Below are 24,054 nucleotides of genomic sequence, written 5' to 3'. Positions count from 1 at the left end.
CAAGTGAGGCCCAGAAGAGCTAAGTCATTTGCCCAAGGTCTCTCGCTAATGCGCCTTCAACACCAGACCCAACTCCTAACAAGTGCTGCTGGATAAAATACAGGATACCGCTTAAGACTGAATTTCGGATAAACAACAAATAAGTGTACTAAAAAGTATGTCCCAAATATTGCTATCTTTATTTGCTAAATTTGGCAACCCTTCTCCAAATCTCATCCTTTAAAGCTGTTTGTATGGAATTCTGGTTAGGAGTGAAATGGTCTATTGCCTATATGTGATATTGTGATTTATAGTAAGAAATATGTCTTTGGTCTTGTCCTGTTTCTGTCCCAGGGCTCCTAAAACCCTTGGAATTTCCTAAGACAAGATCCAAGGAGGTGTCTTTTGTTATGTTATTGAGGTGACTTGGGGGAGGCTCCTAAAGAAGGGGGCTGGTGCCAGAGGAACCTATTCTCCATCAGAGCTGGAATTTTCAGTCCCTCCCCGCCACCCCATCTAGGGAGGGAGAGGGGCTGGTGATTGAGTTCAATCAATGATTAATCAATTACACCTGTGTAATGAAGCCACCGTTAAACCCCTAAAAGGACTGGGTTCAGAGAGCTTCCACGTTGGTGAACACCTGGAGATTCAGGGGAGTGGTGCCCAGAGAGATCATGGAAGCCCCGTGCCCTTTCCCCAGACTGTCCCCTCTGCATCTCTTCCACCTGGGTGTTCCTGAGTTATCTCCTTTATAATAAACTGACGATCTAGTAAGTAGAATGCTTCTCTAAGTTCTGTGACCCACTTGAGCAAGTTAATTGAACCTGAGGAGGGGCCCTCTGGAACCTCCCATCTGTAGCCAGTGGGTCAGAAGCACCAGTGACAGTCTAGACCTGTGACTGATGTCTGAAGAGGGGGAAGGGGCAGTCTTATAGGACCGAGCCCTTAACCTCTGGGATCTGATGCCATCTCCATGTAGGTAGTGTCAGAACTGAATTGAACTGTAGGACACCCAGCTGGTGTCTGAGAATTGCTTGGTGGTGTGGGAAAAACCTCTGCACGGTGGAATTTGGAGCGGAAGTAGGCCAGAGTAAAAGAGGTGCTCCAGCCCTATTTTGGATGAATCGTGGTAGCAGCAAGAGACATGAGACTTAGACAAAACTGTCATGTAGATGATATTTGTTTTGAATATTTGTTCTGTTAAACACAAGGCAACAGGCCCCAAATGGAATTCCTTCTGCTGAGCTTCACATCACCAAACCCAGGCTTAACTTTACTACAGTTTCAGCCTCTCCCAGGAATGGAGTCTTAAACCAGTCCATCAGGATCACCTGGTCAGCACTAGTGAGGTCGTCTGCCCGATAGACCCCTGCAGCCCCTACGGGAAAGGGACCTGACACAAGCACCCCACTGTTGGCTGGTATAACTTCCTTGTTCCCACTCCCTTGGGCCTATAAAAGTCTTTCATTTTGTACAGCACCTTGGAGCCCCTTTCTATCTGCTTAGATGGGATGCTGCCTGATTCACGAATCATTGAAGAAAACCACTAAGATCTTTAAAATTTACTGAGTTGAATTTTGTTTTTTAACAGTTCTGAGTCTGATAAGCCTCACAATGTTTAAACCATTCCCCTCAACACCATCAGCAAAATCATTTGAGCATCTGTCCCCCAAATACACATATTTATTTATGATTGATATATTAATACTCTCATATTAATATATCTTGTACATTTTAAAGCACAAAATAAAAATGTTAAAGATGAGATATAAAAATATAAGAAGAAGTACCACCTCTTTCTTTCTATACCCAATAGACTGTCCTGTGCACCCACTTTGGACACTGCTGGACACTCTGGCCTCATCCTTGTCCTGGGCAAGACTCATAATAACTAAGATTTAGTGAACACCTATGTGTGGTTTTCTCACTTGGTCCTTGTACCAGTTCACGAGCCCCTATTTGCCTTTGGTGAACACTGGGGTGAGGGGCTACCTCAGAGGCTCAGTGACTCACCGAGTCCCACCCTGACCAGCAGAGCTGAGACCTGCAGAGCTGTGCTCTCTCAGCCGGGCTGCCTGTGAGGGAGCTGGGGTGGGAGGGGAGGCAGCTGTACCAGATGCTGGAAGCTGGGGTGATGCTCCCCCCATTTTACCGAAGAAACTGGGGGTAACATTTGCCTGTTGTAACACAGTTAATATGCTTGTTTTGGAATTTGAGATTTGATCCCAGAATCTGTGCTTTTTCCTGCTTTGCTATATATTCTAAGATACCTCTGAACCTGAACCCAAGTATAAATAAAGGTTGGTATTCCCTCCTTAAAAATAAATAAATAAATAAAAAGGACACTGGAACTAACCAAGCAAACTTAAACCCAGAGAACCCCTAGAGTTTTATCCAATATATTTTTGTAAAATCCAAGTTTTCTTTAACTCTAGGTACACCTGGCTTAAGTGTTTTACTTTTAGAATGTGGTCTAACAATGAAAACCTCTTCAAAACATTCTTGAGTGGCAGGATACTTTATTAACACGCACTTGTGCCCAGGGAGGTTTCTGTGTCAGGAGCACAGGTCTCCTCAGGACCCTTCCCTTCGGTTAGACACACTGAAGAGCGGTAACAAGTGTCTGGGGAGAGGAGGAGAGGATGCTGTGCCTGCAAAGGGGCAGAAAGAGAATCCTGTGACTCCTGGGGGGCGCAGGTGAGGGCTGGGGAGTTTTAAGCAGGGGGAAAGGGGCGGGAATTAAGGGGAGGCCGTCGTGGTTATGAAGCGACGCAATGAAGCTGTTGGCCAGGGTTTTTCAGGCTTTGCTATCTTACCTCCCACTTGCTAACCTTGTCTTCAGGACCCTGAGGCACATGGCTTTACTCTTCCAACTACAGAGAGCTCTTTTGCTTTCCTACATTTCTAAGCTTAAACAATTTTCTGTTTCTCAAGGTCCCATCAGTTCTGCATAGTGGGTGATGAAATCATAGTGAATTCAGATATTAAGCATATATATATAACAGAATTTATGATTAAACAAAGAAAATATAGCCCTCATCTTTATGGGTGGAGATGGGGGAGGGTATTCAGGCATTCAGAGGGGAGACCCCACCCCCTACTTCTGTGCTGTCATTCTTCCAGAAGTGCAGAGTCCAGCCCCCAGCCTGGGGCACAGAAGCAGCACAGGGCCTGGGGTGGGACGCAGTTTGGGGAAAGTTCCAGCAGACAGAGAGCTAATCCAAGCAGGGGTCCCCCAGCATTTGCAAACTCCATGCCAGGCATGGTTCCAAGTACTTTAAATGTTAGTACACACTTAATCCTTATTTTCTATCAGGCAGGTCCTCATTTAACCTCTGTTTTACAGCTTAAGAAACTGAGGCACAGAGAGATTAAGTAACTCACCAAGGCCACCCTGGAGGAAGGGGCAGGCAGAGCCGGCCTCTCACCAGAGTCTGGCCCCTGGGGCAGCTCTTCAAGGCTGCGCTCATGCTGACCACGTGCTGAAGGACAGATGTGAGGGCAAGATTTCATTAACTTCTCCTGTCATGACCTTTCTGGATCCTTGGCCCAAAGTGAGCAGACAGGGAGCCCTGAGCATAGCTGAGGTCCAATAGGATGGGGGTTTGCAGCTAGCTTTTAATGTGATTTTAACAAGAGAATGAAATGGTTCTCTCTCTGAGCATGTTGATGGATTTTGATGCCTTCTACAGTCAGAAATAACTTATTTTGTCTTTTTCCTGCCCTTAACAGAAGGCAAAGGCTGCTCCACCAGCAGCATAGGCAGGCCCAGTGAGGCTGTGAAGGGAGGGAAATGAGTGCTTCAAGTTCTTGGGCTGGTCTTCGTGATTAAGAGGCCTAAGAGGTCTTAATAATCATAACGATTCCATCTGGGCGGGAAAGAGGCAGGAAAGCCAATCTACACGTTACTGTTGTGAACCGACATGACGTGTTGTTAGTGTCACAGATTTCTAAACGTCATTTTCGTTCAGGAGTCACAGGGGCCTGCTCCCAGCCTGGATCACCTGCTTCGATTTGCTGTCCAAACAGCAGGATCCTTCGTGTCTACAGCAAGCTACAGTCCCTGCACGTTTGCTCATTCACAGAATCGTCCCAGAGTCAATCCGCCTCCCCTGCCTCCTGCAAGAAATAGCTTCTGATTCACCGACTGGTCCAGCATGCAGGGCCCTTTCCTGCATCTCTGCGTCTCTTAGGAACGTCTCCCAAAGCGGCCCTGTTCAGTTGCCATCATCACCTGCCACCTGGGAAAGGAAACCGGCCAGTTCCGGTGCGGGGCCACCACTCTCTAAGGCACAGACATGGCACTCTGTGTCCAGATTTTCTGGTCTTGGTTTCAAATTCTCCAGTGTTGCATTAAATTATGCTTATTTTTAAATCCTGGAATGTGTGCTTCTCTCATGATATTTTATTCATTTCAGTAAATGTAGTTGACTAATTTAAATTTTTTTTTTTTTGAAGTTTTTAATCTTTTATTTATTTATTTATTTATTTATGGCTGTGTTGGGTCTTCGTTTCTGTGCGAGGGCTTTCTCTAGTTGCGGCAAGCGGGGGCCACTCTTCATCACGGTGCGCGGGCCTCTCACTATCGCGGCCTCTCTTGTTGCGGAGCACAGGCTCCAGATGCACAGGCTCCAGACGTGCAGGCTCAGTAATTGTGGCTCACGGGCCTAGTTGCTCCTCGGCATGTGGGATCTTCCCAGACCAGGGCTCGAACCCGTGTCCCCTGCATTTGGCAGGCAGATTCTCAACCACTGCGCCACCAGGGAAGCCCCTAAATTTATTTTTTATACTTTCGAATAAAAGATATAAACTAACAAGCCAGAAACCTTAATTTTTTTCAGTTTGAAAAACATTCACTCTCTAAATATGTGACCACATAGTTGTTGCGTTCCTTCATAATGAATCATGAAATTCACACATGAACTCAGGAGAAACCACAAACTCAAGCCCTCTCTACATTCTATCAATCCAAGCTTTCCTCCCTTCACTCAGATGGCCCATCTCCATTAAGAATCTTCTCCTGACTAAATCACCCCACTGCAGGCCTACACTGATTATTACACAAAGTAGTAAACCTTTGTCTTTATTCTGCTGATGTTTCTTGTATATATATGTCTAAAAATGCCTCTTTGCATATATGTTTGTCTACCACAAATGTTAAGCTTACAGAAAGCAGAAAAAGAATCTTCTGCCTCCCCAGTGTTCATTGCAGCACTATTTACAATAGCCAGGACATGGAAGCAACCTAAATGCCCATTGACAGACGAATGGATAAAGAAGTTGTGGTACATTTATACAATGGAATATTACTCAGCCATAAAAAGGAACGAAATTGAGTCATTTGTTGAGACGTGGATGGATCTAGAGACTGTCATACAGAGTGAAGTAGGTCAGAAAGAGAAAAACAAATATCGTATATTAACACATGTACGTGGAACCTAGAAAAATGGTACAGATGAGCCGGTTTGCAGGGCAGAAGTTGAGACACAGATGTAGAAAACAGACATATGGACATCAAGGGGCGAAAACTGCGGTGGGGTGGGGATGGTGGTGTGCTGAATTGGGCGATTGGGATTGACATGTATACACTGATGTGTATAAAATTGATGACTAATAAGAACCTGCAGTATAAACAAACGAACAAAACAACTAATACTAAACTTTCATTGGGTTATCTGTATGGAAATATGTTAATATAAATGTTTCAGACATTACGTGAAATTTCTAAAAATCTTATATGTTCTGGTATAATGTTATAAGTCATAATTCTAGTTATTACTTTAAAATGTATATCTCAGAAATAACTAAATTTCCTTGTCAATTGCACTATTATGAACTTTCATCAAATCTTTAACCGTGGTCATTTTTAAGTCTTTTGTCATTTACAAACAGTTCTGGGTGTACTCTGATGCTTTCGCAAATATGTTCCTATAAAAAGGTTTCATCTTCAAGGAATTCATAGAAAAGACTCTGACAAGTACAGGTTTCTGGTAACTGTACTGCTGAACTGAATGAATAAGCATTTTCAGAACTCTAATGAAAAACTGATGAACTCATAAAAGTGCTAACAAAAGATCAAGATGAAAAAAAAATTAATTACATGGGACTGAGTGAACTGATGAGGATAATTATAATTTTTGTGACTTTCTGTTTGAATTAAAAAAAAAAAAATCCCACAAGGACTCAGAGGCAAATAATATACAAATCAATTTTCACTGCAAAGTAAAGGAGCTGTTACAGTGAAGGATTACTGGACTGAATGTCAATATTATGACATAGTATGAGTGTATTTCATGTTTGGTAATTGCAATCATTGTTGCTTTTGTTGTGGTCATCCATTTACAATGCTTGGTGTCAGTCTATTTATCTCTTGTAAAAATAAAATACAGTGTGTGTGCGTGAAAAAAAACCTGGAATAATTAGAAAAAAAAAAATCTTCTGCCTCTGTTTTGTGCTTTATAAAGGACCTACAGAAACATTTAATAATGCTTAAAGTAAATTACAGGTAGTCAACAGTGTAATTCCTGCCATTACTTCTAACTGGATTTATGTGATGCTTTTTTCTCAAAGGGCTCCAGAAGCTGCGAACAAGACGACACAATAAACAAAGGCAGCCGGTCCTCAGTGGCTCACAAAACAGCATAAAGGTGGTAGGAGAGCAGTTTGCAGAGAACTATAAGGAAAAGCTCATTTAGTAAAACAGATCGAGGATGAGAAGGGAAAGAATTTGCCATGAGCTTTCTAAAATGGCATGAAAAGTAGACTGATTTATTTAAATAGAAAATATTTATTTTAGAGGTTGTTTAAAGCATGGAGTAAAGCTGGTTCATTAGGAGAATAGTTACCGCTATTGGGGGTCATTATTCATAAAGATTATTCACAAAGCAGATCCAGAAAACTAGGTCACTAAGCTTAGCCAGAAATATTACTGTAATTCTTTGGCTACGGGGCCACCCAGGAACTCCTTAAATATTAGTCTGAGCCACAAGAGAAATACATTTTCATAGAAACACCACTAGGCTAAGTTTATGACCCCAAAGATAGTTCGAAATTTTATTCTACTTTGGATGGACTCCAAGAGTGCCAACCACCCCTTGCTTGCCGAGTTCCTGGCGTGGATGGCCTCACAGTTCACTGCCTACAGATGTGAACCGGAGGGATGAAAGCACCTGAGGGAAGAACGGAAGGCACTGGTAAAAGAGAAGGTCACTTAGTGTGTTTTTGCCATAATCTAAAGTTGAGAAATATTTATGGAGCACCTATTATGTGCAATGCATTTTGTAATGCTCAAAAAGGGTGGGGGGAGTTTTTCTATTTAAATCATAAATTCTATGCACTGCAATAAGTTTAACTTTTTGAGGTTACAAATATGGAAAAGATCTACTCTATTGTCTATCATCAGAACACAGCTTCTCAAATCCTTGAGTAACTGGAGTTTTCTCCCCCTTCACCTGTCTGTGTCCACAGGACCTCATCAAACCTCTACATTTCAGAACTAAAGGACTCTGAAGAAAATTAGAGCCCCCAGTGTTCAGAGGGAGTTAAGCTGTGTGCCTCAAGGCTTCTTTGACAAGATTAGGAAATGGGAGGCAGATTCAAACCTGTAATCTGCAGAGTAACTGTAGGAAGGTCGCTTCATAAACACACCCACCCTTCCCTTAATTTCTGTGTTTCTCTCCTGCTTAAAACTCTCCAAAGACTCCCCACTGTACTTAGAATAAATTTCAAAATCCTTACCAAAAACTAAGAGGCCCTGTGTGATCTGGCCCTGCCTATAGCTCTGAGTAAGCTTCACAGTAACTTATGCTCCCCAGTGACCCTGCAGGTACAGGGGGCTCTTCTGCTAACCCTGCCTAGAACCTTCCCTCCCTGATCTTCTCGTGGCTGCCTTCTGCCTGTCACTCAAGGCTTAACTCTGAGGTCACCTTCTGTCATCACATAAACTAAACCATTCATTCGAGCACCCTCCCCTCATCACCCCTTGTTTTATTTTCTTCCAAGCTCTTGTGGCCATCTGAAGTCCTATGCCCGTGTGTTGTTTGCTTGTTTATCATTCCCTGTAGGAGCAAGGACTTTGTCAACTCACTGCTGTACCACCCGTGCCTGGAACATTGCTCGTCACATAGCTGGTGGTCAAGAAATACTTACTGAATGAATGAATCCAGAAGTTATTTGTTCAGCAACTTTATTCATCCCTAGCATGGCCATAGTCACAGAAAGCAACAGTATCATCTCTGAACACACAAAATCAGAAGAGGGACTTCCCTGGTGGCGAAGTGGTTAAGAAACCGCCTGCCAATGCAGGGGACATGGGTTCGAGACCTGGTCTGGGAAGATTCCACATGCCGCGGAGCAACTAAGCCCGTGCGCCACAACTGCTGAGCCTGAGCTCTAGAGCCCACAAGCCACAACTACTGAGCCCGCCTGCCACAACTACTGAAGCCCACGCGCCTAGAGCCCGTGCTCCACAACAAGAGAAGCCACCGCAATGAGACGCCCATGCACCGCAACAAAGAGTAGCCCCCGCTCGCCGCAACTAGACAAAGCCCGCACGCAGCAACGAAGATCCAATGCAGTCAAAAATAAATAAATTAATTAATTTTTAAAAAATCAGAGGGAAAAAAGTCCTTTCTAAAACCTGTGAGATATTCTGCTAGATGAGCCACTCTATCCTTCCACTGGATGAGCCCATTCAAAACTTCCACTGGTTGAGCCCACTCAAAACTTCCGCTGGATGAGACCACTCAATCCTTCTGCTGGATGAGCCCACTCAGTCCTTCCACTGGATGAGCCCACTCAGTCCTTCTGCTAGATGAGCCACTCAACTTTTACTTTATGCAATTAACAAACTTGCCTTACAATTTAAATAAATCTGCTGTCTAGTTTCCTGGCCTGTGGTAGATTAAAAGAAGTATATTAGAGGTAGACACACTAATAGCAGCAAGAAGGGATAGGCCAGCATGGAGAAAACTAAAAAGTTACTAAAAAGCAAAAAGAACTGAGAAAACTGAGAGTATTTGGGGCATAGAAGCAAATAGTCTCACAGATCTAAAGTTGCCAGCAAGCAATACTGCAGTTACAGTAATTGCTTAAGTTATCAAGAAAATTAAGTTATGTTGTATATATGTATATGTATCTAAGGAAACAGGGAAATAGTAAATGTTAAGTCCTCCTTTGAAAAGTTTTTATCCAAAATGCTATTTTTACTGTTATTTTAAAGGGCAAGCAAAATTCGGTTTTCTAAGAGAATTGATTTCTGTGGAACATGTTAGAGGACCTCTTCCCCCCTCCCTCCCTCCTTCCCTTGTTTTCTTCCTCCCTCCCTCCCTCCCTCCGTCCCTTCTCACAGTTAGAACTGTGTAGCTAACCATGTCTCTTTTACCTTGAGCATCTAGAAAGCACACAGCCAAATTTGACTTTCAAACAGACCGGCTCTGTTGGCCTTTATGGCATGTTCTTTTGGGTTCTTTTCCTGATCTTGACCTGATCTTTTCTTCATCTTGACACATTTATATTTTCCTAGAACTGATTCTTTATTACTATTTACCTTCATCATTATTTTTATTATTTGTGCTATAGTTGTAGGGTACTTTAAATACTTTATGGAAAAAGATTGAGATCTCTCTGCTTATGGCATGAGATGGATGGAGTGACATTTTAACTGCTACTTCATCATACAATCAGATTGAGAACTCAGTCAAGAGTAACTAAGCTTCTTGCAGATAAAATGGAATTTTCAAATGACAGAACGTTGTAAGTGCTTGAATAGGGTCCTGGAGCTTTTTAGCTCACGATCTGCTGGACTTGGTAATTGAAAGGTTAATACAAAATCACACATCCTGAAAATTGAAAGTTAAATTCCAAAAAGTTAAAATTGACTAAATATAATCACAGGATATGTGCACAACACAAAGGGCAGCCAAAAAAGAGCCACAGCTGCTGATTCCTTTAGAACGAAGGAGAGCGAACTTCCTCACAAAGCAGGCTGCAGTGGCCCAGCAGTGGTGACACTGTAGAGCCAGGGTTCTTTCCTTTGCCCATCTCGTGTTTTCACTGATACGGTTCAGTTCAAGGAACATGGCTTCTCCTCACTGTCCTGACTTCTCGGATACTGTGAGTAGCCCAGGGAGTGGCTGTAATGTTGAACAGATCACACATAGAACCCAAAGGGCTACAGAACCCTGCTTTCACCGAAGGACTTATATTTATGTAAATCATGTAGCATTTTACAGTCTCTAAAAATCTACAAGGAAAAAAGTCTTTGAAAGAGAAAACTTACCATATTATGCCCAGTAGCAGATTCTGGAAGCAAATCTATTTATAAGTCATATCAGGCAATAATTTGATTCTAATACATTGCTTGTTCAGGGATGCTTTTTTAAAAAAATCTCCTTAAGAGCTATAAAAACTGGCTTCCCTAAAATCAGAGAGGGCTCAGATAGGACATTTATACAAAGCAGTGACTTTATAAATTTTAAGTGAAACTCCCTGAAAGTGTCTGTGTCATCTATTGGGTTGGCCGTCCACACCTGCCCCCTTCTCTCCATGTCCCATCAACTCCTAGGACCTGTCCCTCACACAGGGTTACGTGGTTATAACCACCTTTGGGCGCTCAGTAGACCTGATAGCAACATATGAGCTGTCCCCACCATAGTAGGTTGGGTGGGCACCAACCCCCAACCTGCACTGGACCAAGACGCCTCTTCGCAGGGGGATTGCGAAGCAGGTCTGTGGAATCCCAGTCTTTAAGGAGAGGAGATATAAATCTGGGAATTGTGGGTGACCATATTCCTCCCCCTGGAGTAGGGGAAGCAGATGTGAAAAAAGAGAAAGAATGATTTGGAGAAGAGTGCTGGGAAGGGCAGAGGGCAACAGGTGAATTGAAAAGAGAGACCTAGGGCTTCCCTGCTGGCGCAGTGGTTAAGAACCCGCCTGCCAATGCAGGGGACACGGGTTCGAGCCCTAGTCCGGGAAGATCCCATATGCCGCGGAGCAGCTAAGCTCATGTGCCACAACTACTGAGCCTGCGCTCTAGAGCCTGCGAGCCACAACTACTGAGCCTGCGTGCCTATAGAGCCCATGCTCCACAACAAGAGAAGCCACCGCGATGAGAAGCCTGTGCACCGCAACGAAGAATAGCCCCCACTCGCTGCAACTAGACAAAGTCCACGTGCAGCATCGAAGACCCAATGCAGCCAAAAATTAAAAAAAAAAAAGAAAGAAAGAAAAAAGAGAACTGGATGCTCTGGAGCCCTCATGCCAGGTGATCCTGACGCAGCTGCACCCCCGCCCTTGGTTCTACACACCCAACATTACAGGCAAGGGTTCTCCTCATGATGAATCCCCCTCATTGGGGTTAAGTAGCCTTGAGGGTTTCTATCATACACAACCAAGAATCCTAACTAATCTACAAGTGATAGAACACTTTTGTTCAAGGGCACAAAACTTGAAAGTTAAACAGGCAATTGTTGGAACTGATTCCAACTGGCTGAGTGCGGACAAGCCTCTTCTTCATTCTGGGTCTTAATTCTGGAATCGATTTCTAATATTCCCTTTGCTGAGTAATTAATTCACGGGACTAAAAACACAAAACAATCCCTTTCAGCGAATGTATTTCCTTTTAATATGGGAGAATAACAAAACACAACTCCTTTTTGTATAGTTATAAAAAACTCAATTCAGTATTTTGTCCAAATCTCTCAGGGCAAACCTAATACTTAACTCGTGCTACCAATATTTTATAGAGAAATTTAACACTTGAGATTAGAAAATTGGGTATATATTGGCATAAATTGTTTAAAAATGTATTTTGGTTCCTTGTTATCCTCTGGATACTGGAGAGGTATCTAATTTTACCAATAAAGGAGTTTCCCAACAGCAGTGACTTCTAAATATGATGGATTTTTAGAGATTTGTCATCAAAGGTGTAGCTTTGGTAGAGTTTTCACAAACACAGGTGCAAATGGATTGGCAAGAATTTAGAATCTTGAGCTAGTGGGTAGGAAACCACAGTCTGATCTTTTCACATTTCAGATGAGGAGTTTAGACCCAGAGTGAGGAGGTCGCCCTTACTTAGCTAACTTGAACCAAAGAGGGGGCCAGACCTGGGTCCCAGCTCCCACCCCGAATCGTTTCTACAAGTCTCAGGGGCAATGTGTGAAGTGGTCCGTGCGCTCTCCGCCCTCTTCTCCCATTAAGATGTGGAGGTGAGGTGGGGCCATGAGGGCGGCTCCTGCACAATGACCACAGGACGTCTGTGTGAACGTCAAAGGAAAGGGTAAGGAGAGGAAAAGAGTGAGAGATGTTGTCATGGGAACGCCGAGGCAAACCACAAGATGAAAAAGATTTGAAACCCATTCTGCTACCTCAGGTTTTATTTACTCAAATAATAAATCAAGACATCTGTGTCAAAACCAATGCAGTGTAAAACAGACTAAAGATAAGCTTTTGAATCTGATCAACACTGTCTTCTAAATACCAAAATCCTTTAAAAGGGATACCACTGCACGTTTATCTACATCACTGTTCCAATTACTATATGGCATTTGTGCAAGCTCTCCCTTTGTTCTAGCTTCTTTTAAAAATTCTAAATTGCTCACCAAGAATGATTAATATAATGACAGAATTATCTAGAATTTTATCATTCTATGAGCAGAACAGTTTCTAAACTCACAACAGGCCAGGAAAGTCAAATAGGCTTGAGAAATTAAGCATTTACTCCAGATGAGATCAATGACCTCCTCCTGGGGGTTAGGTGTACCTGGGGGTCAGTATTGAACTTCAGAAGAGAACTTCATTCAACTGGAATCTGGCCAGAGAAAGAAATATCAGCCTTTAGGGAATAGACAGCAAACAATTGTGGCCCTAAAGTTTTGTGGTGGGGAATTGTGTTACTGCCCAAAGATGGCACTGACTGGATGTTAACCCCCTTCCAAGGTTCATTCATTCAACTGATTGTTCAGTGCTGGTCCTATAGAGAACATCCCAGCTCCTGCTGAAATCCCATATCCCCTGAGAGATGCAAGCCCACTGAGGGTAGCTTCCCTGCCCTGGAGCCGTTTGACAAAATAATTAATTTTTAGAGACAAGCGGAGGTAGATGAAATTAAATTATTTTCATACTTTTATTTCATTAAACAGTTTCATTCCCTTTCTGGATTCGAAGATTCATACTTATCCTAGAAGGTAGACCTGGAAAGACCTCAGAGGTCAGACGGGGTAACCTCACTTTGCTTAGTGAGTCGTCAGGGCGCTTAGCTAGTTGGCTGGCCGAACCAGAGCTTCATTTCATCTCGTGAATCCCAGCGCCAGTGAGCTTTTCTCTAAATAAAATCTATCAAAAACGGATACACTTTACAGTCATATTTCAGACCCTGGTTTTATTTTAAGGCAAAACAATCCAAGACACAGAGGGTTAAAGCTATTCTCTCTGATCTGCTGTGTACAAATGGACCCCCCCTTCCCCTCAGCACCTCAGGGAATAACTGCGACCCCCCACCACGTCCCTGTGCCCCGCCCCCGCCCCCAGCCTCCAGGGAGGCCTTTTCTACCCTGCTTATTCTCACTCTGCCTTCTAAACCCTGAACATTCCTAGCAGCTGGTGATGAAAACTCAAAAAGCTAATTGTTTTTGAGATGAGAGAGGAAGAGAAGAGCAAGACCAAAATAAAGAGGTAAAATCCTTGGGAAATTTAAAGCTACAGGTGGGGTTTGTAGAAATGGCATTTGGGGGGAATTTTTAATATTACTTACTGCTAATTTTCTTTTCTTTTTTTTTTTTTTAAGTTGCTTTCTTGGGAAGGGAAGCTGTGAATTGGCTCTTTTTTTTTTTTTTTTTCTGGCTGCTTCAGGTCTTAGCTGTGGCACACGGGATCTTCATTGAGGCACGCGGGATCTTTTGTTGCAGCACGTGGGCTTCTCTCTAGTTGTGGCGTGCGGGTTTTCTCTTCTCTAGCTGTGGTGTGTGCATGGGCTCCAGCGCGCATGGGCTCTGTAGTTTGCAGCACATGGGCTCTCTCGTGGAGGCACGCGAGCTCAGTAGTTGTGGCACGTGGGCTTAGTTGCCCCGCGGCATGTGGGATCCTAGCTCCCTGACCGGGGATCGAACCCACGTCCCCTGCATTGGAAGGCGGATTCTTTACCACTAGACCACCAGGGAAGTCTTTCTAATGTCATTTACACACCCAAAGTCATTGTAATTTCAAAACATAAAATATGTAAGATAGGAAGACTTAGTTAAAAAAATGGAAAATTCCCAAAATGATTGTAGAGAAAGCTTTTTTCCCCTCTCATTTGACTTGTGTCTGTTTTCTGTGTCTTTAGCCCCAAACTCAAGTCACATATCAGCAAGGCTAGGTCACTAGACCTGATATTCCTGAAGCCCCTTCTCCCATGTCCCAGGAGTGCTTACAGGACCCCAGTCCCGGGGCTGGTGGGCTGCCTTCTGAGGAAGCCTCGCCCTCTCAGAAGGCAGTGAAAGCAGAGCTCCAGCCTCTGCATGGACCACAGGAGCTCTGTCCAAGCTGCTGCATCCTGGCCTCAGGACGCAGCAAGTCACTGACCGTCCTCAAGCATCTGTCTCCTCATCCACAAAGTGGGCACAATGATAATGTATAACCTCACAGAGTTGTGAGGTTCTGATAAGAGAGAATCATGCTTTGGAAGCTCTCTGTAGGGCACAGAGAGCGGTAGTTTTCACTAAAGCCTAGTCATGGTTTGGATGAAGAACTAAGTGATTATTGCACCCGCTCCTTGTGATACTTGGATACATCAGCAATGTTCACCCTGGACCCCATTTGTTTCAACAATGAGGGAGTAAATTTAGCCATTTGGAGAAGAAAGTCTACACTTAGGATCCAGACTTTTTTGCTTGGAAAGTTGATACAAGGACCTCCATCCTATGATACACATGTAGGAATAGATTTTGCTTCCACGTAAGCAATATTTCACTTTAATAAATGTAGTAAATAATCACATTTGTATGAGTGTATTGAGTCAAAGGCCTCTTCACTGATAGCTCACAGAAGACATTTTTAACCAGTCTGCTGTCACTTTGCGGTGACTCACACAGCTAAGTTCCAGCTCATGCGAGGACAGGGCGGTGCTTGCGCACTAATCTATCAGACCCAGGGAAACCGTCATGTGCCCAGGGCTGGGCGGATGGAAACCTCTCTTTGTTGATTTCTTCCTTTCTCTAACGCCCAAGGCCAGGCAGGGGTCACCTGGCTAATAACAGCCACGAGGCACCTGAGGGACTTGTAGTTCTGAAGGTGCTGATTTCCCAACTCCCTCTTCCCCGTGGCAGAGAGAGTCACACAGTCTGACCAGCATGGTCAAGGTTAAGTTTAGCCCTGCTTCCTCCCCTGACCCCAGAGCCCCCAAACTGACCCCTCTAACTCCATGCTTCCTGGTCCTACCTGCTGTCCCACTGACTTTGCTTCTCTTCTCTCCCCTAAGATAGGGCTACTGAGGGACCCTCACTGGCCCCGTGGCGACTGCCAGGCAGGTGGCATCCTCAGGGCTTTCTGATGAGAAAACAGAGCTCTGGTGGTTTGCTCAAGGTTAGGAGTTGAACCTGGGGTTTCCAGGTTTTTAGCCAGGAATCTTGCCATCCTTGCTTTAGATGGGGCAGATGTCTGGGGACCCATTAGCAAAAGTGGCTAAATGGGGCAGATAGGCAGAAATCTACCCACTTGGAGCAAGTCCCACAGTGCCTCTCCCTAGAGAACTGGCAACAGCTCTGAGGTTTTCTCATACCTGGAAGGCGGAGGAGAAGGGAGGGGAGATGGAGTTTTCAAGTCATCAGAGCAGCATTAAAGAACACAAACAACTATCGTGTGACCCCACATTCAGAGACTGGGCTCTGACGCACGGATATGTCATTCCTCTTAAGTCCCTGTAGGAAATGCAAGATACAAGGACTAGGATGGAATGTAAACCATTTCTTAAGGAAGCATGCTAGCATTTCTCTTTTCCAAGAGTTTCCCTCCAAAGAGAACTTGAGCTCCTCTTTTCTCCCTGATTCTCGACTGTGGCTGTAAGGGCTGCCTGTTACGGGGAAAGGGGCAGGAAGGAGGGTGCAGAATCACGCAGGAGGGAGGCACAGGCTCCAGAGGAAGCAGCATCACGCCCACACCTCTGGGAGGCCCCTCTCCCGATGCTGTGAATTTCATCCATTTCTCTGGTGACTTCCCCAAGCGTCCCTCCATGTGGACCTTCCACACAGTCCAGCAAGAGGCCCCCTCCTCCATCTCATCCCACCAACCCCTCCCTCACTCTCATTGCCTATATATGTACAGAGTATAGCAAGATGTCCGTGCTATCCGGAAAGAGAAAACAAAAGCATAATTTTTAATTTTGTCCACCCATTTTGGGATCAGTACACCTGAGCTGGGTGGAGAGGGGAGGCTGGGCTCAAGCACCAGCCCGGTGAGGAGGCTGAGTGGAGATGCGGAGAATAAAATGCTAAGAGCAAAGAGTAGGCTTGGCCATGACTGGAGCCGGGAGAGGCGCTGGAAACCACCCAGCGCTACCCTTTCCCTTCTGGTGGGAAGGGAAGCAGGGCCTGGAGGCTGACGCCCGGGAAGAACAGCGACCTGCCGGCAGGGGTGGAAGGTGGTCCACTGGGTACAGATGGGGCTGAGTTCCAAGACTGCACTCCAGTTCTGGAAACCTCCACAAAACCCACCGAAGCCTCCCCAAGTCCCCCTCGCCCATTCCGGAGAACAGGTTTTGCTTCTGCCCTTTCCTTTTTGCGAGGAAGAGGAGGATTTTTGCCTAATCACTTCCCAATTCCTTCATCTGAAGTTGGGGATAGGAGTCTTTGTTTTTCGGGTGGCTATGCAGATTAACACCCAGCATAAGGGCTGGCACAGCACAGGGCTCAACAAGTGTCCGTGTACCGCCTCCAACCTCCCTCTCCGCTTTCCCATAAAGGACGCTAGTCTTTGGCAGAAATCTTGGGAAGGAGCGATTCATTCTCTCCTTCCGCACGATAAGCCGCTCGTGCAGGGAAGGTGGCGGAGCACAGAGGAAGGAGCCAGGCCCACAGCGGACAGGAGACCCCAGTGTGAGGAACTGGGGGCCCTGCGGGCACATCGGCCCCCTCTCTCCACTCTCGCTTCTCTGGGAAGAGCTCGGGTCTTAGGGATTCAGCCACGCGCACTTTCTTACCTTGAGAGGCAGGGCGGCAGGCGGGGCCGGGCAGCTCCTGCTGGTCTGGAGGAGCGCACGATGCCTGCCGAGCCTGGCGCTCCTGGGCCGCGTGGAGGTGCCCGAGCCCTCAGCGCTCCGCGGGCGTCCCGGGCAGGGGGCCGGCGCCTCGCCACCTCCCCCGGACCCGGGGCTTTCAGCCGCGGCGGCGGCCTGGGCCTGGGGAAGGGAGCCTCCCACGGCGTCCTGAGCCTGCGGGTCCGTGCCCCACACGTGCCGCGGGGCGGGACCGCCCGGCCAGGGCTTCCAGCCCGCGGAGGGACTGCGGCCACCGTCGCCCATGCCGCGAGCCGGGCTAGGGGGTCTGCATGGCCGGGGCTGCCGCTGTCCACGGGTCCCGGAGGCGGGGGATCTGCGAGCGCGCCCCCTGCTTGCATCCACGTCCCGGGTTTTCTCCTCTCCCTCTTTCCCCTCCTCGGGAGCAGAGCAAATGGGAGCAGCTGGTGCCTCTGTCCCACGGCCCTGCCTCTGCGGGGGAGGAGCAGCCGGGCCCCGCGGGAGCCCGAGGGCCCGGCCTGCCGAGAAGCCGGTCCCGGGGCCCGGGAGAGAGCGTCCCTGCTCCGGGCCCCCTGCGGCCGCAGTCCGGGCGGGAGCCAGGGCGGGGCGGGCGCGCGCCGGGGTGGGCAGCAGCTGCACGGAGAGGAAGGAAGTTTTCATCTGCTGCTGCTCAGCCAAGTCCTCCAGGGGCTCGGCTGCTCCAGCCGGGTCGACTTTCAGACTTCGGGGCCCAGGGATGCGAAGGCCGGCAGCTGTGGGCAGGCGTGACCTGGCCCCATGGCTCAACGACGGCCTGAGGAAGCAAATGATACACCTTCAGCCCAGGGGGAGTCTTCCCCCTGGAGTGGGGAAGGAGTGGGGATGGAGGTGACCCAGCCGTGGGTTGGACTGTGCATGAACAGACAGGCTGGGGGAGCGAGGCTGGGAGGGGACAGTCGGGACTCGCCTGCCCTCTCCCTGGTGTGTCTGACGGATTTCCTTCTGTTATCCGGCCCCCTCCCCATATTTGAATTGAAGACACTAAAGTAACTAGTTTCCATGCTTATCCTAAACTCCATATTAGCGACACCTGTTGTTTGGTGTCTGACCCTGAGATGGGTGCATGTAAAGATGAGCCCCCAGGACACTTCAAAGCTCACTTTCAATCTACCTTGCTTGCATCAGTGACACACAGTTGTAAACAACTTTAATGTTTTAATGAATTTCCACTTGAAATCATGTGGTTAGTCAGGAATTCCCCAGGGGGTAGTCCCATAGTCCCACAGCAAAATACTAGGCATCACACACACGCACACACACACACACACACACACACACACACAAATAGATAAGTAAAAATAAAGAGATAAAGATGAAAAAGAGAAAATAAGAAAGAAAGATGAAATAAGAAAATCTATCCAGGTGACAAATCAAGCAGGAGGTTTTTTGTTAAATTATTTTAAGAAATACTTTAGTTTTCTTAAACTGTGAGAACAATAGGAAATCACCTGAAAATTCATCCAGTAATTCACATTTAGAGGGTTACTACAGGCTCAATATCCCTCACAATGGAAAAGAGCCCTTTGAGTCCTGCTGACCTTGATCTTGGGGAGAGCACAGCAGTGGATGGAAAAGGTCTTTTCTTTATCAATTTGAGCTTGACTGGGAGGGAACCAGGAAATGATGCTCTGAGACAAACTGGCACTCGGCCTGGAGAGCTGGCAGCGAGCTAGCCTAAGCCACGGCCTCTCAACTCCTGGCCGTGACCTCCCACGGGCAGTGTACCTTCAGTGGCCGAGGGCACCGGCCCTGGCTGACCACCGCTGGCTGGGGCGGCTCCTTGGAAATTCTCAGCCTGGGTGGATGGGGCCCTGTGTTTGTTTTCCTTCTTAAACATCTTCACACAGCTTTTCCACCCAAGTTTATGGAGGCTTCTCCTCGTTTCCAGACAGCTGACAAATGACTCAGTCTACATGTGTCCAGAGCTGTCTGGGCCAGGCTCTGGACGCTGTAGCCCCTTTATAACAAACACCATGACAGAGAAAATTGCAGCAAAACATATGTCCAAGTCTCAGACTTATCCATTGAAATAATGACATATTGATCTGATTATATTTATTTTCAACAAAAATCCCATGTGAGTGATGTCTAGGCCTCTTTATGTAACTCACTCTCCTATAAAAGAACTTACTTGGACATTGTAACCACTCAACAAGTTTTGTACTAGTTGGTTAACCGATTAACTGTGAATAAGGGTGGTGGGGGGAGCTCTGTCTTCCTGCAGAACAGGAATTTGGGGAGAAGTACCATTGTCTTGTCTTAGCTTCCAGGGGTTCGAGCATCACACTAGGTGCTCTGCATGTCTGTTATTCACAGTTCAGCCCCATCTTGAGAGGCAGGGGGCAGTGTTTCCACTGCACAGGTGAAGAGGTGGAGCTCGGGGAAGGGAAATGATTGCCTTTTTACCACAACTGCCCCATATGGGCAGGGGCTTAAGGAACCATCAGATGAGAAGTTTCACTTCAACTCTAACCTGCAAAGAAAACAATGTACCACAAAGTCTGTGGTGGTGGTGAGTTCAGGACAATTCTCTCTTCCGACTTGTTATTAGCAAGGCTGCAGCAGAGGTGATTACTGCCAAATGTTTCATGTCTAGGTTGTTTGGGCTGGCCTAGGAGGAGCGTAAACAAATGGCAGGGATGCCACTGGGGGGGTTGACAGGAGGGCAGAGGGACTTACCTGAAGGACACGTGTAAGACACCTCCTTAGTAGTGGGGGGACTTTTAGGGAGCTGGGGTTCTCTGTGAGAAGTAGGGGCAGGTGCCAGAAAAACATGGGTTTCTGCTGTGATGTAAATAGCACAGGGACTGAGAGCACGAGCTTTGGTGCTACACAGACATTTTTCTGAGCCCACTGTGTGGCTTTGTGACCTTGAGCAAGTTACTTAACCTCTCTGATAATCAGTTTCCTCTTCTCTGAGTTAACAATACCCACTTCATAGGGTTGTTGAGAGGATGAAGTGGAAGTGTCTGTCAACGCCTTATTTAGCATAGTATCGGGCACATTTCTTAGAATGCATATGCACACACTTTTCAGGCCTACAAAGATTGGTTGACCCAATGGAACAATGTGAGCTGTTGCATGAAATCTATCTTTTTTTTTTTTTTAACCTGCAATGGCAATCATATGCAAGTTTGTACGCTTCCTATCTGATGGGTAAGCATCCGAGAACTGAAGAAGTCACTGCGATGAGGGAAGGGTTAAGATTAGGGTTAACAGTGAGTTTGGGGTCTGGAGGTCTGACATGATCATTTATTAGTTGTGACTCACAGCAAGTTTCTGACCCTCAGTGGTCTTACCTGAGCAAAATATATTTCTGCCCTTTCTGTCTTACAGAATTGTTTTGAAGGTCAAGGGGGATAATCTGTGTAAGAGTACTCTGTAAACACAAAATTAATATTTATTAAGTCTTTAAATCAGGATGGGTGTTGTTATAATAATATCATTAATAATAACTCTAAACTTAACCATCGTCTGATTTCTCTGAGAACTCAAGATTTCTTTGTCTGAAAGGATTCTAAATTGATCTCATATTTCTCCACCACCACTGACCTTCACGATTCATAAGGTGTGAAGGCAAACAACAGATAATTTAAACTGGACTCTATTTCTGCTAATGACCTCTTCTCATCACTTCTAGAGAGAAAAAGAAGATTCTAGAAACTTAACACGGGTGGAGCGGGGAGTGGGCACTGAGGAGAGATGTCAGGGCTTCTCTCTCTCCAACCTTGCGACAACCTCATGCAGTCGGCAGCTGAGACCCCTTCCAGAGAGACTGAGAGCACCGGGGTCCAGGGCTCGGGAGCAGCAGCGGAGATTTCATCGGGTCTGCCTCCCTCCTCCCCTCTCTATACCGGTGGACGGTGCACACAGCTGGGCCAGCCCGTCTGCTCCTCTCTCCAAACCTGGGCTCCCTGGAAAGGCCCCCCCGCCCACATGAGCTGCCTTGATGCCCAGGGAGCTACTCGCTAAAGTTGTTTCTCTAGCGTTCTTAAGAGCTTAAATGATTTAAGATTGTACAAAATGGTACCTTACAAGATCTGTTGTCTGAATTGAAGAAAAGTAATTCTCCCAAGAGTAGTGATTCCAGAGAAAGAGTGTTAAAGGCCCATGTCCCGGGGGTCCCAAGGGCTCCTGGAAATACTCCATTCAGGAGTGACAGCCTCTCCACACGCACTCATTCTCTCAGGGGAGTTCACGCCACCTGTCCTTGGCAACTAAATTGGGAGCCTTCTGGAGTCCCTGTGCCCAGTTTGGTCGTGACCTTCCGGCATTAGCAGCCTGATAGGAAGAGAAGAAGGTGGTAACTATAGCCCTCTCCTGCCAAAGGATATGTTTTGGCAAATGCATTTTTTAAAAGTAATTTTCCAAGAATTTTCTTCCTTCTTTTTTTAATTTTTCTTTTTTATTTTTGGCTGCGTTGGGTCTTCATTGCTGTGCATGCGTGGGCTTTCTCTAGTTGCAGCGTGTGGGCTTCTCATTGCAGTGGCTTCTCGTGCGTAGCACGGGCTCTAGGCGTGCGGGCTTCAGTAGTTGTGGCTCGCGGGCTTAGACCGCAGACTCAGTAGTTGTGGCGCACGGGCTTAGTTGCTCCGCGGCATGTGGGATCTTCCCAGACCAGGGCTTGAACCCGTGTCCCCTGCACTGGCAGGCGGATTCTTAACCACTGCACCACCAGGGAATTCCCTGAAAATGCATTCTTGATTCAAGAAAGAATGAGAGACAAGGCGGAGGTGGGGGTGGGCCTGAGGGAGAACTTGGCAGAAATGAAGGCTGAATGGTTAGGGAGGCAGAGAGAGTGGAACCGAGCAGAACTCTGTGGGGTCCTCAATTACAAAGGCCCTTCCACGTCCCCTGCCTCTTGTTTGTAGAAAAGCTGAAGTCTCCCAGGCCTCCCTGAGTCCAAAAGAGTGGGCCCAAGCAGCTAATGATCAGGACAATAGAGTCCCAGACTCAATGTCTGATGCACACTCCTGAGCTGTTTTACAGATACTATAACTGCCACCAGAGGGAAAAAGCTCACTGCATGATGACCAGACTGCAGCCATGACATAACTGCCCCACCCTGAGCAGTACTGAGTCTATGGCTAGCACAATTCCAAGAACTGGCCTCAAGAGAATGGGATTAGCACTGCTGCTCATGATCATCTATACCTTTGTGGGCATCAAAGTAATTATAGCTTGCTCTGCCCATATACATAAGCAGGCAACCAAAATTGTCAGCAAAGAGATACTACAGGCACATGTCAACATCTTCCACTCTAAGACCTCAACGCCCTTTCTCAGCATGAAGAAGTTACAGAAGATGTACATTCGTTCCTAATCCCATAGAAAAGAAATGATATCTGATGGGCGCGGGGGGGGGGGGGGTGGAATTTGTAAGCAGCTCTTTGCAGGAAACTGCCCTCAGCAGGAAACCCCCTTTCTTGTCACTTTAGCAAAGCATCTTATGGGAAAACCCGAACAAACTTTTTGGCCAACCCAATACATTGTAACTAACCTTAAACCAGGCACCCCCATGCTCTGCTCATCTCCAGCCCAAGCACACTTTTCAAATCTTCTGATCACACAATACCTTGCCTAACTTGTTGGTTCTTTCCTTAGATCAAAGAAGTAGAAATGAAGAATAAGTAATTAACAGATGATCAGACCTCTTCCCTAGCTTCCCCTTCAGTAATATTGTGAACAGACTGTGTGAACAAGACATCATCTAAAGAAAATCACAAGAAGTTGAGAAACCTGCACGCAGTGGGGGAGGATGATGACTCTGACCCCCTATCTCAATGATTAACTGAGATTATGCCCCCTTTTTTCCCTTTAAAAACTGTCATGGCTGAGTAGAATCTTCAGAGTTGGTCTTGGGACATGAGTCCACCTTCTCCCCAGATTGCAGGCTTTTCTGATGAAAGCATTTTTCCTTTCTACCAACCACTGCCTCTCAGGTATTGATTTTTTGGTTTGTTTGTTTGTTTGTTTTTGTTGAATTTTTGAATTTTATTTTATTTATTTTTTATACAGCAGGTTCTTGTTAGTTATCTACTTTATACATATTAGTGTATACATGTCAATCCCAATCTCCCAATTCATCACACCACCACCACCAGCCCCCTGTTACTTTCCCCCCTTGGTGTCCGTACATTTGTTCCCTACATCTGCGTCTCTATTTCTGCCCTGCAAACCGGTTCATCGGTACCATTTTTCTAGGTTCCACATATATGCATTAATATACAATATTTGTTTTTCTCTTTCTGACTTACTTCACTCTGTATGACAGTCTCTAGATCCATCCACATCTCTACAAATGACCCAATTTCATTCCTTTTTATGGCTGAGTACTATTCCATTGTATATATGTACCACATCTTCTTTATCCACTTGTCTGTCGATGGGCATTTAGGTTGCTTCCATGACCTGGCTATTGTAAATAGTGCTTCAATGAACATTGGAGTGCATGTGTCTTTTTGAATTATGGTTTTCTCTGGGTATATGCCCAGTAGTGGGATTGCTGGGTCATATGGTAATTCTATTTTTAGTTTTTTAAGGAACCTCCATACTCGGGTATTGATTTTTGAGTGGTGAGCAGCCAGACCTGAGATCAGTAACAAGAGGGATGGTAGGAATCAGCACCAAGCATTCCTGCTCAGGCCGTACAAATAAAGCTTCAGGACTTTCTAGGATATTCTGTCTACTGGTTAGAAATGCACCCTCACAGTTGTAGCTTCGTTTCCTCCATTATCGTAAGGAGATTTGCCTAATAGTGAGCTTGATGGTGGTGACAGTGAGAGCTGCCATTTACGGAAAATCTCTTTTATGCCTGACACGACCAAGGG

At 46.1% G+C, this 24,054-nt stretch overlaps 1 protein-coding gene across 6 annotated transcripts in view; it reads right to left on the bottom strand.

The window, feature by feature from the left end:
- Nucleotides 1-20,222, bottom strand: part of PSD3 (pleckstrin and Sec7 domain containing 3) — a 560,140-nt gene extending 539,918 nt beyond the window's left edge. For 3 of the 6 annotated variants that reach the window (XM_082444219.1, XM_082444218.1, XM_082444220.1), the window contains exon 1: nucleotides 17,150-20,222. In XM_082444219.1, the coding sequence (XP_082300345.1) occupies nucleotides 17,150-17,845 (696 nt within the window). In that variant the 5' untranslated portion in view covers nucleotides 17,846-20,222. The remainder of the gene's footprint in view (nucleotides 1-17,149) is intronic. The other 3 variants (XM_082444221.1, XM_082444205.1, XM_082444206.1) reach the window with 3 other exon arrangements.
- Nucleotides 20,223-24,054: the final 3,832 nt, after the last annotated feature.

Source organism: Balaenoptera physalus (genome assembly GCF_965194825.1).
Source record: "Balaenoptera physalus genome assembly, chromosome: 21".
Lineage (NCBI taxonomy): Eukaryota > Metazoa > Chordata > Mammalia > Artiodactyla > Balaenopteridae > Balaenoptera > Balaenoptera physalus.
The sequence above is the reverse complement of the archived record's forward strand: the minus strand, read 5'-3'. Positions and strand labels throughout refer to the sequence as shown.